The sequence below is a fragment of the Pseudophryne corroboree genome, chromosome 10 (assembly GCF_028390025.1).
Source record: "Pseudophryne corroboree isolate aPseCor3 chromosome 10, aPseCor3.hap2, whole genome shotgun sequence".
Taxonomy (NCBI): Eukaryota; Metazoa; Chordata; class Amphibia; order Anura; family Myobatrachidae; genus Pseudophryne; species Pseudophryne corroboree.
Genome location: NC_086453.1, coordinates 186,505,564 through 186,523,483, shown reverse-complemented (window position 1 = coordinate 186,523,483; position 17,920 = coordinate 186,505,564). Strand labels below are relative to the sequence as shown.

At 43.9% G+C, this 17,920-nt stretch overlaps 1 protein-coding gene across 4 annotated transcripts in view; it reads right to left on the bottom strand.

Moving 5' to 3' along the window:
- ILVBL (ilvB acetolactate synthase like) overlaps window positions 1-17,920 on the bottom strand; it is a 116,597-nt gene that overhangs the window by 73,868 nt on the left and 24,809 nt on the right. For all 4 annotated transcript variants that reach the window (XM_063942963.1, XM_063942965.1, XM_063942964.1 and 1 more), the window contains 4 exons: window positions 17,383-17,510; window positions 15,722-15,860; window positions 13,664-13,775; window positions 5,606-5,705 (listed from right to left, as the gene is read on the bottom strand). In XM_063942963.1, coding sequence (XP_063799033.1) covers window positions 5,606-5,705; window positions 13,664-13,775; window positions 15,722-15,860; window positions 17,383-17,510 — 479 coding nt within the window. The remainder of the gene's footprint in view (window positions 1-5,605; window positions 5,706-13,663; window positions 13,776-15,721; window positions 15,861-17,382; window positions 17,511-17,920) is intronic.

Below are 17,920 nucleotides of genomic sequence, written 5' to 3'. Positions count from 1 at the left end.
GCAGTCTGTACCTAAAAGAGGAACAGGAAATAGAACAAGTACCAACGATACACAAGGAAACCAGAATGTACGCATAACAAATAGATTTGCAACATTACAGAGACTGAATTCTAACAATGAGGGGGATTTTTTGTCATCAGGCACAAGCACATGATTTCAAGACACAACAAGGAACGTCCTCAAAGAAAAAGTTATGCATGCATCACCACTGAAAAGAAGGTTCGTGGAAGAGGGGGATGCCACGGGGACAGGAGGAAAAAGTCACTACAGCAACAAAAAGAGACATATACAATAGAACCTTCAGCTCAAAAAGGCATATTCAATTTATCCAGATGCACATTATCAGAGCATGAGACCTCATTGCTGAACAAAGAATTATCCTATGCACCCACAAAGGGAATTAACAAGTTCGAAGACTTTGTGGATATGAACAAGTTCATACGGAAACTCACCCTCAAAAGACACTTTCTTAAGAAAGAAGAAGCTGTGATCCAAAATTATGAACAATCCAAGTCGGGTCTAAAACCTACTTCGAAATTTTACCCTCTAGAATCTAAGGGGCACAATGTGGGAATCTTCTATGATCTAGTGAAGAAGGACCTATGTGACACCGAAACTGAACCAATAAAGGAAAGAAATTTAACCAATAGAGAGGTTAAAGCTATCAAGGTACTCCATGATAACAAGAGTATTGTTTTAAAACCCGCTGACAAGTGTGTGTGTGTGTGTGTGTGTGTGTGTGTGTGTGTGTGTGGGGGGGGGTGTTGGTAATCATGGATCGGGAGGCCTATGTTTTGGAGGCAAAAAGACTATTAGGGGACAGAACATATTACATCCCACTTCTGGCTGACCCAAAAGAATCATATGTGGATGAACTCAGAGAAATCCTCCTGAAGGGGCTCAGACGTGAGATACTTGCCAAAGATGAAGATCAGTACCTATTTAATTCCAACCCCACCACCACCATCTTTTACTTTTTACCAAAAGTGCATAAATCTTTGACAAATCCCCCAGGAAGACCAATTGTTGCTGGGATTGATTCCTTAATCTCGCATTTATCAGAATATGTGGACATATTTCTAAGGAAACGTGGTGAATCTACCTGCGTATTTGAAAGATCCCACATCAGTTCTTAATTGATGGAACTATTTGAATGGAAATACACATACAGGTGGATCACCAGAGATGTGCAGTCACTCTACACATGCATAGAACATGGCAAGGTGATTGAGGCCTGCAATGGATTTCTTAGTAAGGATACTCAGATCACAGAGGAACACAGATTTTTTATATGTGAACTTATGATTTTTATTCTGAAACATAATTATTTTAAGTTTTTAGATGGTTTCTTCCTTCAAATCTGTGGAACCGCCCTGGGCACTATCTTTTCACCCACTTTTGCAAACCTTTTTAATGGGACAATGGGAAAACGAGTATGTTTTTACCGACCATCCATACCAACAGAACATAGGGGTATATGCAATTGCGGTCGAATTCCCGAAATTGTCGAAAAACGGGACTTTTTCGCCAAAAAAAAAAATTCGACAATGCAATTCAGTACTTTCCGTCAAAAAAACGGACTTTCAAAATTCGACTTTTTGAAATTCGACATTTGTCAAATTCGACTTTTCTGCAATGGTACAAATGCGGCAATTCGACAAAAGTATATTCAATTGAAGTTTGGAAATTCGACAACAGTGCATTTAGACAGTAAATTCGTCATTTTCAATCCGCCACACTTTGGTGGGTGAATCTAATAAAAAAAATTTAAAACATGTTTTTTTTATTGGTAATAGCATATCTATTTATATTAGAAGGGATTAGGTACTTGGTTTGTCTTTTTGGGAGGCACAAGTATTATTTATATATTTTTAAAAATATATATTTTTTTTTAAATGGAATGGTAAAATCCCGAAAAAAAATGGCGTGGGGTCCCCCCTCCAAAGCATAACCAGCCTCGGGCTCTTCGAGCTGGTCCTGGTTCTAAAAATCCGGGGGGAAAATGGACAGGGGATCCCCCGTACTTTTAAAACCAGCACCGGGCTCTGTGCCTGGTGCTGGTGCAAAAAATTACGGGGGACAAAAAGAGTAGGGTGGGGGTCCCTACCCTGGGGGAGTAGGGACCCCCCCCCAGCCACCCAAGGGCCAGGGGTGAAGCCCGAGGCTGTCCCCCCCATCCAAGGGCTGCGGATGGGGGGCTGATAGCCTTGAGAAAATGACAAGAATATTGTTTTTTCCAGTAGTACTACAAGTCCGAGCAAGCCTCCCCCGCAAGCTGGTACTTGGAGAACCACAAGTACCAGCATGTGGGAGAAAAACGGGCCCGCTGGTACCTGTAGTACTACTGGAAAAAAAATACCCAAATAAAAACAGGAGACACACACCTTGAGAGTAAAACTTTATTGCACACCTGCCGACACACACATACTTACCTATGTTGACCCACCGACTGCCACGTCTCCTGATCCGACGATCCGGGGTACCTGTGAATAAAATTATACTCACCTCAATCCAGTGTCCAGATATAAATCCTCGTACTTGGCAAAACAAATAAACGAACACCCGGACCAGCGGACTGAAAGGGGTCCCATATTTACACATGGAACCCCTTTCCCCGAATGCAGAGACCCCCCCCCCCGTGACTGCTGTCACAGAAAGGTCTCTTAAGCCAATCAGCGAGCGCAACGTCCTGGCACTCTGCTGATTGGCTGCACGTCTGAGCTGTCAGACAGCGCATCGCAAAGCCTCTCCATTACTTTCAATGGTGGGAACTTTGCGTCAGCGGTGAGGTCACCCGCGGTCAGCCGCTGACCGCGGGTAACCCCACCGCTGACGGCAAAGTTCCCACCATTGAAAGTAATGGAGAGGCTTTGCGATGCGCTGTCTGAGGTCACACGCGCATACAGCCAATCAGGTCAGTGCAACGAAGTAGCGCTTCCTGATTGCCTGAAGGGACCTCTGTGACAGCAGTCACGTGGGGTCCCGGCATTCGGGGAAAGGGGTCCCATGTGAAAACATGGGACCCCTTTCAGTCCGCTGGTCCGGGTGTTCGTTTATTTGTTTTGCCAAGTACGAGGATTTATATCTGGACACTGGATTGAGGTGAGTATAATTTTATTCACAGGTATCCCGGATCGTCGGATCAGGAGACGTGGCAGTCGGCGGGTCAACATAGGTAAGTATGTGTGTGTCGGCAGGTGTGCAAGAAAGTTTTACTCTCAAGGTGTGTGTCTCCTGTTTTTGTTTGGGTATTTTTTTTCCAGTAGTACTACTACTACAGGTACCAGCGGGCCCGTTTTTCTCCCGCATGCTGGTACTTGTGGTTCTCCAAGTACCAGCTTGCGGGGGAGGCTTGCTGGGACTTGTAGTACTACTGGGAAAAACAATATTCTTTCAATTTTCTCAAGGCTATCAGCCCCCCATCCGCAGCCCTTGATGGGGGGGGGGGGGGGGGACACAGCCTCGGGCTTCACCCCTGGCCCTTGGGTGGCTGTGGGGGGGACCCCTTGATTGAAGGGGTCCCCACTCCCCCAGGGTACCCCGGCCAGGAGTGACTAGTTGGATATTTAATGCCACGGCCGCAGGGCGCTGTATAAAAGTGACCCCCGGCTGTGGCATTATCTGTCCAGCTAGTGGAGCCCGATGCTGGTGTAAAAAATACGGGGGACCCCTACTATTTTTGTCCCCCGTATTTTTTGCACCAGCACCAGGCACAGAGCCCGGTGCTGGTTTTAAAAATACGGGGGATCCCCTGTCCATTTCCCGCCCGGATTTTTAGAACCAGGACCAGCTCGAAGAGCCCGGGGCTGGTTATGCTTTGGAGGGGGGACCCCACGCCATTTTTTTTCGTGTTTATTCCCGTTTTTCAAAAATCGGAGCAAAATCCGTCAAATTGGCCGTTTTTCGTCAGCGGGACTGTCGAATCCGTTTTTTATTGAATATGGTCAATTTCGGCACCCACTTGCCGAAATTAGACTGTCGAATTGTGTCGAATTGAAAAACGGACGAAAAATTGTCGCGATTCGCCGCTAATTGCATATACCCCATAGTCTTTTATAAACGTTACATAGATGACATTTTAATTGTATGGAATGGTGACAATCTAAGTTTTAGAGAATTTTTTTACATATTTATCAGATAATACCATGAACCTCAGCTTCACCGCCAATGAGAGCTCAGAAAATATTTAATTTATTGACCTAGTATTGACACACTCGGGGAAAGAAGTGGTTACCAAGAATTACATTAAGGAGGTCGATATGAATAGCTACGTGCACTTTAAAAGTAATCACTGTCAACAATAAAAAAACAACATCCCTTTTCACAGTTTAACAGAATAGCCCGGAACAGGAAAGAACAATGAAGACCGTGACCAACAGCTACAAGTCTACACTGAAAGATTTAAGGAGAAAGGCTACCCGCACCATATATTGGAAGAAGCCAACCTAAAGACAAAGAAATTGGAAAGGGAACAACTTTTTATGTATAAACCTAAAGAAAAGAAAGAGGATACAGTCAGGTTCATTACCACCTATAGTAGGCATGAGAATCTCATTAAAAAAAAAACTAAAAAAAAAACATTGGAGCATATTATTAATGGACCCTATCCTAAAGGACTTTCTTCTGAGGGAACCACAAGTGGTATTCAGAAAGCCACAAAATCTAAAAGACCTCTTGGCACCAAGTATGCTGGGAGATCCTGAAGTACTGTACGTACTACTATGCCTAAGTGTGTGGGATGGTATAAGTGCGGTCGCTGTAATGTCTGTTGGTACCTACACCCCAACAGGAGTACTTTCCAGAACAAAAGTAACAAGAAGGAGTACAAGATCAAACAGTTCATTAACTGCAACACCGTCTCAGTAATCTACATGCTGGAATGCCCATGCAAAATGAAGTACATTGGAACAACTAAGAGACCTTTGAAACTCCGTATTCATGAACATGTGAGAAACATTAAAAACAAAGTCCTGACGCATGCGGTATCAAAGCATTTCCATTTGTGCCACAATTCAGATCCTGATGAACTCACATTTAAAGGTATCTCTATGGCGCTGAGGCTCTGGATACCGAAGTACCTACCTAGGCAATTATATAATCCCACGGAAAAGGTGGGCTACCAGCTTCAGAGAAACAGCACATTACTGCTCCATGGCCCACTGCAGAGCTGAGAGACATTTAAAAATGAAAGATAAAAATGTGCCAAAAAGTGGCTGTACAACGCACCCATAAGGAGAGAACCCGCCTCCGTTGGGCTCTCACATTCTGTTTAACTGAACAGGCTTTTGAGCGGGAGGAATTGGAGTTTCAGCACCAATTTGTGAGTGCTCAGCCTCCCAACCAGATAACCCCACAATCCCACAGTCTATGAAGAAAAAATGGAAAATTAGTTTCTATAAGTAAATTGCTGTTCTTGTTAAGTTATAGAGTGGTACTGTATGTTGGAAAGTTTCTTTGCAGTGTTTTATAAGTAAAGGAAGTATGCTGCTATTCATTTTGAAATACTATTATAACCAAACATACAGTTAGTTATACTGTATATTTTCCTTATTTAATTTTAACGTTAACATGTACGAAATGAGGTTCAAGAATACATTAAACAGACCTGTTCAGCCGTAGCCTTAGTGATGGAGACTGGAAGGGGTGAAGTGTCTCTTGGCTCCCAGGCTCCAGCAAATAAATTATTCAGGTGATTCTGCAAGTACCTAAAAGGTGAAAACCCAACATAGGAAATACAGTCACAACCCTCTCCCTACAGCACCTTGTACGCTGTCTGGGTATATGATGAATTACAGTTACAGTATATTTACATAGAGTTATAGACTATTCAACTGAAATTAATAAAGTGTGAGCTTGTCATCCGCCCACTGCGGTTTAAAAATAATCAAAAAAAGGATCCATCACGGTGACAGGGGTATAAAATCAGAAAATCATTGGTGAAATTAAAAGTCACCATCATGCTACATACTGTAGTTACAAATAAAAAAAATCAATATTTTTTATTTTCAAGAAAATACATAGTTATGGTAGACTTACCGTCGATAACTCTATTTCTCCTAAGTCCACAGTGTCCACAGTATAAACATTGGGATATGAGGTAGCATCAGCGGATTGGCACCAACTATCAAAAGCTTTTGCCTCCCAGAATGCAACGGGCCAGTCCCCCCGCCTCCTGGTTCAGGCAATTCAATTATTTTCCAAAGCTCAAGGCAGGAGTATCATAGAGAGCCCTAATCAGGCGAAAAGAACACACATGCAGACACTTCTGTACAAGAAGGAAGAGGTTAGTAAGTATAAGGATCCTCTAATCAGGTGCATCAGGGTGGGATCCCTGTGGATACTGTGGACTTAGGGGAAATAGAGTTATCGACGGGAAGTCTACCATAACTACGTATTTGTCCTGCAGGGTCCACAGATTATCCACAGGATAAACATTGGTATGTACCAAAGCAATTTTAGTGGAGAGGACGCTCTTGATTGGACAGGAGAATACTTCGTCCGAATGCAGCGTCCCGAGAGGCAAAGGTATCACAGGCATAATGCCTAATGAATGTGTTAATGGAAGACCATGTGGCTGCCTACATATTTGTTCAGCTGAAGTACCACGTTGTGCTGAACATGACGGATCTACATTACGAGTAGAGGGAGTCATTCCGACCCGATCGCTCGCTGCAGTATGTCGCAGCGCAGCGATCGAGTCGGAACTGCGCATGCACCGGCGTGGCAGTGCGCCAGCGCATGGCAGTCGTCGGTGCCCATCGATCACCTCTGAGACAGAGGCGGTCGCTGGGCGGGAGGGTGCTGAACGGCGGCGTTAAGCCGCTGTTTAGTAGGTGCGGTCCGGCCAACGCTGGCGTGGCCGGACCGCAGGGGGGGCATGGCGCGGCGGCTGCGTTACGTATCACGCAGCCTCTGCGGCCAGCGGCAGCGAGACACAACTCCCGGCCAGCCGCAGGAGCTGCGCTGGCCGGGAGTTACTCCTCAAATACAAAGGCATCGCCTCTGTGCGATGCTTTTGTATTTGTGCGGGGGGGGGGGGGGCACGGACATGCGGGGCGGACTAGCCCTATGCTGGGCGTCCCCCCACATGTCTGAGTTAACATTCATAGCTGTGCTAAATTCTCGAAATGTTGAAGTTGATGTACAAATGACAGGAAGGTTCAGACTTCCAATAGATCCAGTAGCCTGGATCTATTGGAAGTCTGAACCTTCCTGTCATTTGGACATCAACTTCGTGGATAGCTTGGGAGCCAGAGCAGGGTGCAGTCTGGACCACCCTGCTTAGTATAACACCTGCGGCTCCTCATCTACCTATCTGGTATGCTTTCCTTTATTTGAGTACATTTTGAATTGCCTGAATATTCGAACATCATCACTTATCCAGGGTTAAAGAACCCATCACTAAGCTTAGGAGCCAGAGCAGGGTGAAGCTTGGACCACCCTGCCTAATTACCACCTGCGGCTCCTAGCTTACCATATTGGTATGCTTTTAGTAATTGTTTTATGTATGTGAATGTATATTAAATTTGTGCAAAATGTTTTAATTGAAGTTTTCATACTATACGTCATTCTTTGTATTTTCCACCATTTGTTTGGTAAAGCGACCATTGCTTTGGTCTTAGCACATGACCACAGAAAGAGGGCGCCCCAGATACACCACCTCACACTTCGATTTTACACTTCTGAAATAGTCATCCGAAACCACCTCACCAGGCCATACTCTCTTGTGAGATCCGTAGAGAACAAAGAGAGTGTCTGTCTTTCTGATGGCACTGGTACGATCCACGTAGATCCTTAAAGCACGGACTACGTCCAATGATGCATCTCCCGCAGAAAGGTCCGGCCCTTGGAAAAGCCGGGACTACAATTTCTTCTTTAAGGTGGAATTTAGACACCACCTTAGGAAGAGAACCAGATTTGGTTCTGAGAACAGCTCTATCTGGATGAAATATCAGAAAAGGAGGGCGACATAACAATGCCCCCAAGTCTGAAACTCTTCTGGCTGAAGCAATAGCCAGTAGAAAGAGAACTTTAGCTGTCGACCATTTAAGATCTGCTTAACTCAGTGGTTCAAATGGGGCAACTTGAAGTGCCTTTAGGACTAAACTTAGATCCCAAGGAGATGTAGGAGGAACAAAAGGAAGTTGGATGTGAAGAATTCCTAGGAAAAAAGTGCAAACATCCTGTAGGTTAGCAATTTTCTTTTGAAACCATACAGTCAATGCTGATGTAGGAACTCTCAAGGAAGCCACCCATAGACATTTCTCCATTCCTGCCTGAAGGAATGCTAGGACTCTGGAAACTTTGAAAGACCTAGAGCCACGCCATCAAAGACAGCTGATCCAGGTGCTTGTAACAGCAAGGACCTTGAGACAGTAGACCTGGACGTTGAGGGAGTAGGAACAGAGTATCCACTGATAGCCTCTGCAGATCTGTGTACCAATGTCTTCTGGGCCAAGCCAGAGGTATTAGTATCATGGTGCCCTTTCGCTGTTTTACTTTTCTCATCACCCTGGGCAAAAGGGCGATCAATAGAAACACATAGGCCAGACAAAAGTCCCATATTACTGACAGAGCATCCACAAAGATCGTTATGGGATCCTTTGTCCTTGACCCGTATGCATGAACTTTGTTTTTCTGACGGGAAGCCATGAGATCTATCTCCGGTAACCTCCACTTGTCTACCAGAGTCTGGAAGACCATGGGATGTAAAGCCCAATCGTTTGCATGGATAGCGTGTCGACTGAGAAAATCCACTTCCCAGTTTAGGACTCCCGCAATGAACACTGCGGACAAGCCTGGATGAAGACATTCGAGTTCCTCCGTGATGATTGAGGTATGCTACTGCTGTTGTATTGTCCGAGCGAATTTGAACTGGTTACCCCTGAAGAATGTCCTTTGCTTGAATGAGTGCATATATATGGCCCGAAGTTCCAATATATTTATTGTCAGGCAACTTTCTTCCTTGGTCCACTACCCTTGAAAGCAACTTCTTTCTGACACTGCTCCCCAGCCCTGAAGACTGGCATCCATTGTCAGAACCTCCCAATTTGAGATCCAAAAGGGTCTCCCTTTGTCCAGATGGGATGTCTGTAGCCACCAGGCTAATGACCTTACTTTCAGAGGAAGGACCATAGTCTGTGTTTTTATTGTCTGATGTAACCCATTCCATTTGAAAAGGATCAGACGTTGTAGAGGCCTCGAGTGGAATTGAGCATACTCCAACATGTCGAATGTCGACACCATAGATCCAATCACACGCATTGCTGCGTGAATGGATACGCTTTGACTTTGTAGCAGCTCCTGAATCAACAACTGTACTGTGGATATTTTGTTCAGAAGTAAAATTACTCTCTGAAGACCCGAATCCAATACAGCCCCCAAGTGCGTCATCCGTTGTGACGGAACCAGGGATGACTGACCAATTTATGAGCCAACCGTGTCTCTGCAAACAAGCTATTGTCTGTTGCAGATGACACTGAAGCAATTCTTCAGATTGTGCTAGGAATAATAAGTCGTCGAGGTATGGAAAAATCCTTATCCCCTGTCGATGGATATAAGCCGCCATTACCACCATAATTTTGGTGAACAATCTTGGAGCTGTGGCCAGTACAAATGCTAAAGCCTGAAACAGAAAGTGTTGCTGAAGGATGGCAAACCTGAGGTAGCACTGATGGGATTGTGCTATAGGAACATGTACATAAGCATCCTGAATATCCAGGGATACCATAAAATCCTCCGGCTCCATGACCAAAATAATGGAATTTTAAGTCTCCATATGAAAACGAGGCACCCAAATGTACTTGTTCAGCACTTTGAGATTGAGTATGGGCCGGAACGACCCACTTGGCTTCTGAACTAGAAACAGGTTGGAATAAAAACCTTGTCCTCGTTGCGCAGGAGGAACTGAAATTATCACTCCTGATTGAAGCAACTTCTGAACTGCCTCGTTTCCACTGAAGACGGGCTGGTACAAAAGAACCTTTGTAGAGGGTGTTTGTTGAAGGCAAACGCATAACCGTGAGATACGGCTTCTTGCACCCAGGCATCTGTGGTGAACTGCTGCCAGATCTGTGCAAAATGAAGAAGTCGGCCTCCCACCCTGGGATCCCTCAGGTGGAGGCCCGCACCATCAGGCTGATGGCTTATCTTCTGGCTTGGAAGCCGGCCCTCTGGTAGCCCATTGCTTTTTAGTCTTACCAGACTTGTCAGATTGAGACTGTTTGCCATAACCCTTTCCTTTTGCTTTTCTCTGGGTCCAAAAGGGACGAAAAGCTGTAAACTTTCTTGGAGTCTGCTTTGACTCCAAAATACTGTTTAATACTTTACCAAAATTTTACCAAAAAGAATATCTCCAGTAAAAGGCAAAGACTCTAGAACATTCTTGGACTCTGAGTCAGCCTTCCATGTACGTAGCCAAACAGCTCTGCGAGCTGCTACTGCTGAAGCTGATGCTTGAGAGGCAATAGTACCCATATCTAAGGCTGCTTCTTCCATAAAAATAGCCATCTGTTTAATATGTGCAATATCGGATTTTTGCTCTCTAGATGCCAATGAAAGATCATCCTCCAATGCATCAGCCCAGGCTGCCACTGCTTTTGCCATCCAGGCTGAAGCCATGGCTGGTTTTACAATAGTCACAGCCAAGGAGAAAATGGTTTTAAAAAAAAACATCTATTTTCCGATCTGTAACATCATTTAATGATGTTGAAGGCAGAGGCAATGTAGATTTTCGCACCAATCGAATGACATGCCTATCTACTTTGGGAGCCACCTCCCTTTTTAAACAGTCCCCAGCTGTTAGAGGATAATGGGAACTAAATTTTTTTGGAATTCTAAACTTCTTATGGAGGTGTTACCCAAGCCTCTTGCATAATCTCCGTCAGCTGTTCTGACCCAGGAAATTCAGTCCTGACTGTTTTGGGACGTTTAAACATGGGTGCCTTGGATTTTAACAAAGGCTCTGCTGCTTCCTTTAAGGACAGAATGGGTTTCATAATACTGATTAGCTCAGGTATATCCACTGAGCTGGGACCTTCATCCTCATCTCTGTATGCAGACCTGGAAAGCGAGGAGTCCTCATCCTCTGAAGAGTCCACATCTGAAACATGTGTAGACTGTGAAGATGTTGTTTCATGTTTGTGTGATTTACTTTCCACAGGCCCTTCAGCCTGTTTTTGTTGAAAGGCTGCAAATTCCTGGACTGGATGAGATAACCCCCAAGAGGAATGTTGCATGTAAGGGTTAACAGGGTAATCTATCCCTGGTGTAGGAGCTGGCATTATCCGCTCAGCTATACTGGATAAAGTCTGTGCAAAAGAAGCCCAAGGGGTTCAACTTGAACCTGTGCCTGCCTTTGATTATTCAGGAGGCTTTGGTGAAAGCTAAAACAATTTGCACATAATTCATTTTGAACCAGATCCTGAGAGGTTAACCTAGCTTTGCAAGACAAACATGAAATCAGTGTAGGTGCTGCTGTGGAGAGTGTATCCTCCTCACCCTTGCCTCTCTTAGACAAGATAAACAAATCACACACATGTACAGTGTTAACTACACAATTTGTGACTGAAATCACTTTAAAATTTGTTAAAGTGACATACAATCCGATCCCTCCCTGCCTTGCACCAGCATTGAGGATCGGTATATACACAGAAACTGACAGGGATAGTAAAGTCAGCAATCAGTCACAAGTTATACATTAGTATAATAAGCAATATGAGCACATTTTCAACTACAGATACATTTCAAATATGTAGGAGAAACATATTACTGCATTACCTTATACAGGACTTCAAACGAATTCAGTCGCACTGCGAAAGAAACAGCAGCAATAGTTTACAGACTCCTATGCATCAGGCACTTATCCAACCACTCGTACTTAATGGTAGGTAGAGAATTAGTGCTGTATCACCTAACTCAGGAGAGTGGGATACAGGGAGACTTCACCCTGCTTCCAGGATCGATCAATACGTTAGTGAACGCTGAGTGGATCCAGATGCCAATAGTGTACATAAACACCCAGTGAACCCACAGTGAACACAGACGTCCAAGTGAACACCAACGCACCAGTCATACGGCCGCCTATGCTGCGACTGGGACCTTTTGATACACAGCGTCTCAGACGGAAGCGGGAAATCAGTTAATGGCGGGAAACTTGGAGGAAACTGGTCATGAACCAGAGGGGGGAGGGGAGACCAGGGAAGCATCTCACTCCCCACTGCTGACATCAACCCCAGGGATCGCGACCTCTTACTAATCCCTGGAGCCTATGATCCCTGGGGCCTAGCGCTGGTGCACCCGAGGTGACAGCCGCGTCAGCAACTGTTCGGTAGTCTACTTTCCAAAAACAGTGCGGCTGAGTCTTGCGTCTCCCCCGTGAAGCGGAACTGACGCATTACCTCCTCCCCGTGCTCCGGCCACAGCCTGGTAACGTCAGCTGGACTTGCTAGTACATCCTACACATACACCCGCTAAAATAGCACTGTACATGTGGGTAAGAATTGTCGCGACCCAGCGGAGAGTTGTTGTAGCGACTCTTTCTAAAGGTCCATGTAAGACGCTTTTTTTAGAAAACTAAAAAAAAATATTAAGACTATAAAAATAAATTAAATAACAAGCCAAATCTGCCAAAATCAGGAGCCCAGAGACCGTGGTCCGGCTCCTTCTGCACCAACAAAAAAACTGAATTGCCTGAGCCAGGCGGCGGGGATATAGGGGACTGGCCCTTTGCATTCTGGGAGGCCGAAAACTTCTGATCGTTGGTGCCAATCTGCTGACGCTACCTCATATCCCAATGTTTCTCCTGTGGATAATCTGTGGACCCTGCAGGAGAAAGCCCTTTTTGATCAAAACAATATTATAGATTTGATAAAAAGGCGTCACCATCTATTTTTTACTTTTCCTGCCTGCACCCCTGTCTTTTCCACAACTCTAGCAGGTTAGAACTACAACCCTTCAATGATTAACCATGCTACACCTTCACCTGCCACCTATAGTGTGCTATACTATTTTAGCACATTATAATGCAGTATATGGAATTTAAAGAGCGAACTCTGTGAGGTTATTTCAAAAACATTGTGGTTCTGATTGCCTAGGCATGGAGGCACAGATAGAGCAATGGCCTTTTGGTCAAATGACAGAGTGACACTTCCAACAAAAAACACAATACTTCCTGCCTTCCACTATATACACTGTACGTCATATACTTCATACCTCCCAACTTTTGGGAGGTAGAAAAAGGGACTCTCTGCGCGGTGTAGCCGCGCCTGCCGGGGGAAAAGGAGCGTGTCCTCAGAAAAGGGGGGCGTAACCTCGTGGTAAAGCCTCTAGTGCCAGCCACGCCCCTATTTCATATCACTATGGGGGCATGGCCAGTGCTCTGTGAGCTGCTGGCATGCCCCCTGTCCCTCCCGCCTGTCTAAGCAGAGCAGCGAATGACAGAGCCTCCCGACTGCCCCCCCTCCGCGGGATACCGCGGTTGGGACAGCGGGACAGGACAGTCCCCAAAAAAACGGGACTGTCCCGCGAAAATCAGGACAGTTCAGGTATGTATACTAGTTTGCAAATAAGCAGAGCTAATAAGCCAAATGAGATGATCAGGACAGAATAACACTGGAAAATGTCTCCAATACATTTAATTATAATGAACTTCTATAACTCTTACCAATTAATAATTTTTCCTATAATTCCTTTAGGAGCACCTTTTGGGGACAACTCTTTATGGATCACATGATATGGATACAAAATATCAATGGGAAACTCCACAAACACGGGCCCTGGAAAACACAGACAAAAACTAGAGTTGAAAGAGAATGCTTGATTTTGAGTCAACTATAATAAGAGAATAACAGTAGAAATATTCTTAAATAAAAAAAAAAAAAAAGATGTGTCCCTTATACTGGCAATCACGGTCGAGTTATAAGGCAATTTGTACATATCTGGACAAACTGTCACTTTAGTTTTAACTATATTACCATAAAAAGGATACAGTGGTGAATGTAAATAAGGAGATAAGAACGTAACATAGTACAGGTTGAGTATCCCATATCCAAAATGCTTGGGACCAGAAGTATTTTGGATATTGGATTTTTCCATATTTTGGAATAACTGCATACCATAATGAGATATCATGGTGATGGCACCCAAGTCTAAGCACAGAATGCACATATGTTTCATATATACCTTATACGCACAGTCTGAAGGTCATTTTAGCCAATATGTTTAATAACTTAGTGCATTAAACAAAGTTTGTGTACATACATACAATTCATTTATGTTTCATATACACCTTATACACACAGCCAGAAGGTCATTTCATACAATATTTTTAATAATTTTCTGTGTTAAACTAAGTTTGTGTACATTGAGCAATCAAAAAACAAAGGTTTCACTATCTTAGTCTCACTCAAAAAATTCTGTATTTCGGAATATTCCGTATTTCGGAATATTTGGATATGGGATACTCAACCTGTAAAACATTAAGGCAAAATCACACAGCACCTGCTCTGCAAAAAGAGTAACTCAGTGTATGCACCTAGTTCATCCATGTGACGCACGCTACACTGATGGAACACATACTGTACATGTACTGCAATATTTGCGGTATCCGGACTCTAGGTTGACACCCATTAGGTTGATACTAGAAATAGGCCGACACGGACATTAGGTCGACATGAGTTTTTCAAAATTTTTAATTTTTTTGGACTTTTTCATACTTTATGATTCACGTTGACTTCGATTGGGAAACGGTAACCTGTGCCAAGCGCAGCTGTAGCAGAGCGAGGCACCTTGCCCGGCGCTCGCCATGCAAGGGGACGCAGTGCACTAATTGGGGTTCCCGGTCACTTGACGGAGAAAACGACACAAAAAAAACCACACACAAAAACTCATGTCGACCTATTTGTAGTGTTGACATACCCGCTGCCGACCGATGGGTGTCGACCTTGAGTCCCATACCCATATTTGCACACATGCTGTACAGACTACAAATAAGGAAAAATAATGTGTTGTTCAGTCTGCTCCTTTCCATTCAACAATTACCACTATTCTCTTCCACACCTCACAGTACACACTGCCCCTAACCGTGTCCTCTCTATGTTTCACATTCTCACACCCATTAACACCACAGTACTCAAACAAAGCAGCCTTCCAAGGCACTTGTTAAGGGCTGATTTTTAAACAGTGGCATATACAGCCCTGTCCCTTTGCAAACAGCCATTTAAAACTTGAAGGCAGGTATTAAGTAATACCCCTTGTGGCCAGATGGTAACGGGAACAGTGCCCGGTGTCCTTGGCAACAGGAACAATGCAATATGGCAATGTGGCTAGCTATATGCGAGCAATGAGGCTGTGCAAGTTAGTTAATGCAATCTCTGCACTGTGCAACAAATAAAGAAGGATACTGAATCTTATTAAATGAAAATTAGATTATGGCAATGCCACCTCTAAACACAAACTGCAGTTGCAGTAGACATAGAAAACATGCACAGTCACAAACAATAGAAAACACAACTAAATGCGCAGACTGCAACCCACAGCGACATCACTCTTTTACTCTTTCCATTAATTACTCCCTGGACAATAACTGGGTTACTTTGCTACTTTTATATAGAGACAGAACATGAATAATCTTAGTTACAGCACATTTATTCTATATACAGTATGCCATTTTATTACGTAAAACATTTTTCTGTTTTCAAAGTACTAAAAAGCCATTGCTCACCGGGAGTTCCCGACTGTGCCTCAGCTAGCGCCTTCCGCAGCACAGGGATAATCTCACGTACAGTCCTTACAGAAGCACAGAATTTACAAATAGGCTTGAAAAGAGATAACTGGTCTATGTCCTGGAGTGCTCCTCGGCCCTAGTACAAGTAACAGGTTAAAAGACATAAATTATATACTTGAATTAAATGGTCAGGATACCGACATCTGAAAAATACATCAGGAGAACGATCAGCAAAAGAGGATTCGTAATTTTAATACAAGAACAGTTTTATTTAGATACATGTAAAAAAAATTACATCGCTAAGAAAAAATTGTCCCATAGCTAGAGAGCAGCATTCTGTGGCTGACTCACCTACAAACTGAACACGAGGTTTAGATTTTGTCTGGGGGCAAAAGAATATAATTTAAATGTATTTTTTATTCATAAATTGGAGCTCCAGAGTTTACTCTTTATAAATAAAAATAACCTCAAATAAGAGCAGCTCTTAACTGTAGAACAACATTTGTACCATCAATTAATACTTATGCAGTGTATCAATATGTAAATCAATTAGCAACAGCCTGTTAATGGCAATTCAAGGTAGTCTTACTACAGTATGCACACAGCAGACCAATAACATTGACCTTTTCAAGCTTATCCCTTGTACGGATTGGGTGTGTGTTACCGGCAGCCGGGATCCCAGCGATCAGCATCCCAGCTGCGGAATTCCAGCGCTGGGGAGGCGAGCGCAACGAGTCCCCTTGCACACTTGGAGGCGAGCTGCGCTTGCCACAGGTTGTATTCCTACTCTATGGGTGTCGGAATAGTCCCTGCTAGTCGGCATGCCGACTGTCGGGATTAGAGGGGGTTGGGATGTAGGTGCTAGTAACGTGACCGTAGGTCTCCTGACCGCTGATCACATAACTACATCTCCCTTGTACACTGGCTCTGTAATGCATGATACATGTGCGGCTTCTAAGTAACATACCACACCCCTCAGTCTAGGTTACAACTGTACATTCTACTTCAGCTTGCACAGAAGATAAACATATGTGGGGAAATTCGGTCAGGATCCCGACGGCCAGAATACACACAGCGGGATCCTGACTGACAGAATCCCAATAGATCCCGCCGGTAAGTAGTGTAGTGGAGTTAGTGTTAGAGATAGACTGCAGTAGGGGACACTTGGGGTAGGCTGCAGAAGGGGTGGGCAAGGGTTAGGATTAGGGTTAAGATCCTGACTACCGGGATTTCGTATCCAACCCATATGTGGTATGCACTAGGGCAATGCAGCTACAAACACTGAAGAATCTCGGCACATTCATCATTTTGCGTGTCTACAGCTGGCAACACTCATTACAAATGACAATGAATTATTATATGCAACTTAAAGCAATTTGTTCAAATATAAAACAAAGGAGCCTATTAATGAACAATGTTTAGCTATTTAAAACTTGTCGCGTATGATAAATGGTGCTCCAGCTCATTGGCTGAAGCACCATTTACCATACGCTAGCTTTAAGTAGTTAAAACTGGTTGATAAATGGGCTCCATAATAATGGAAAAAATAAATAAACATGGATGAGAATCTAATTAAGATCATCTAATTTGTGGGGGTCAAAATTTAAATAAATTGATGTTGCTTATAAACGAAAGGACACAAGATGAGGATTACTTACCTGTAGTAATGTGGCAGCCGCTCCACCTATTAGCAGGAGTGGGGATTCTGCCATCTGAGCATTCTTAATGGCAGTGACTGTATTGGTTAAACCTGGACCTGCGGTCACTGCAGCCACACCCACAGTCCCTGCAGGAAAACAATGATAGGAAATGAGCATAATCAGATGACAAACTACATGCACAAATGATATAGAAAGGTCTAAAGATAGCACTTCCCTAATATGCCTTCATAATAGACAAAATCCCATCTATAGAGGTAACACTAGTACACATCATTCACCCTCTATAGAGGTTACACTAGTACACATCATTCACCCTCTATAGAGGTTACATTAGTACACATCATTCACCCTCTATAGAGGTAACACTAGTACACATCATTCACCCTCTATAGAGGTTACATTAGTACACATCATTCACCCTCTATAGAGGTAACACTAGTACACATCATTCACCCTCTATAGAGGTTACACTAGTACGCATCACTCACCCTCTATAGAGGTAACAATAGTACACATCATTCACCCGCTATAGAGG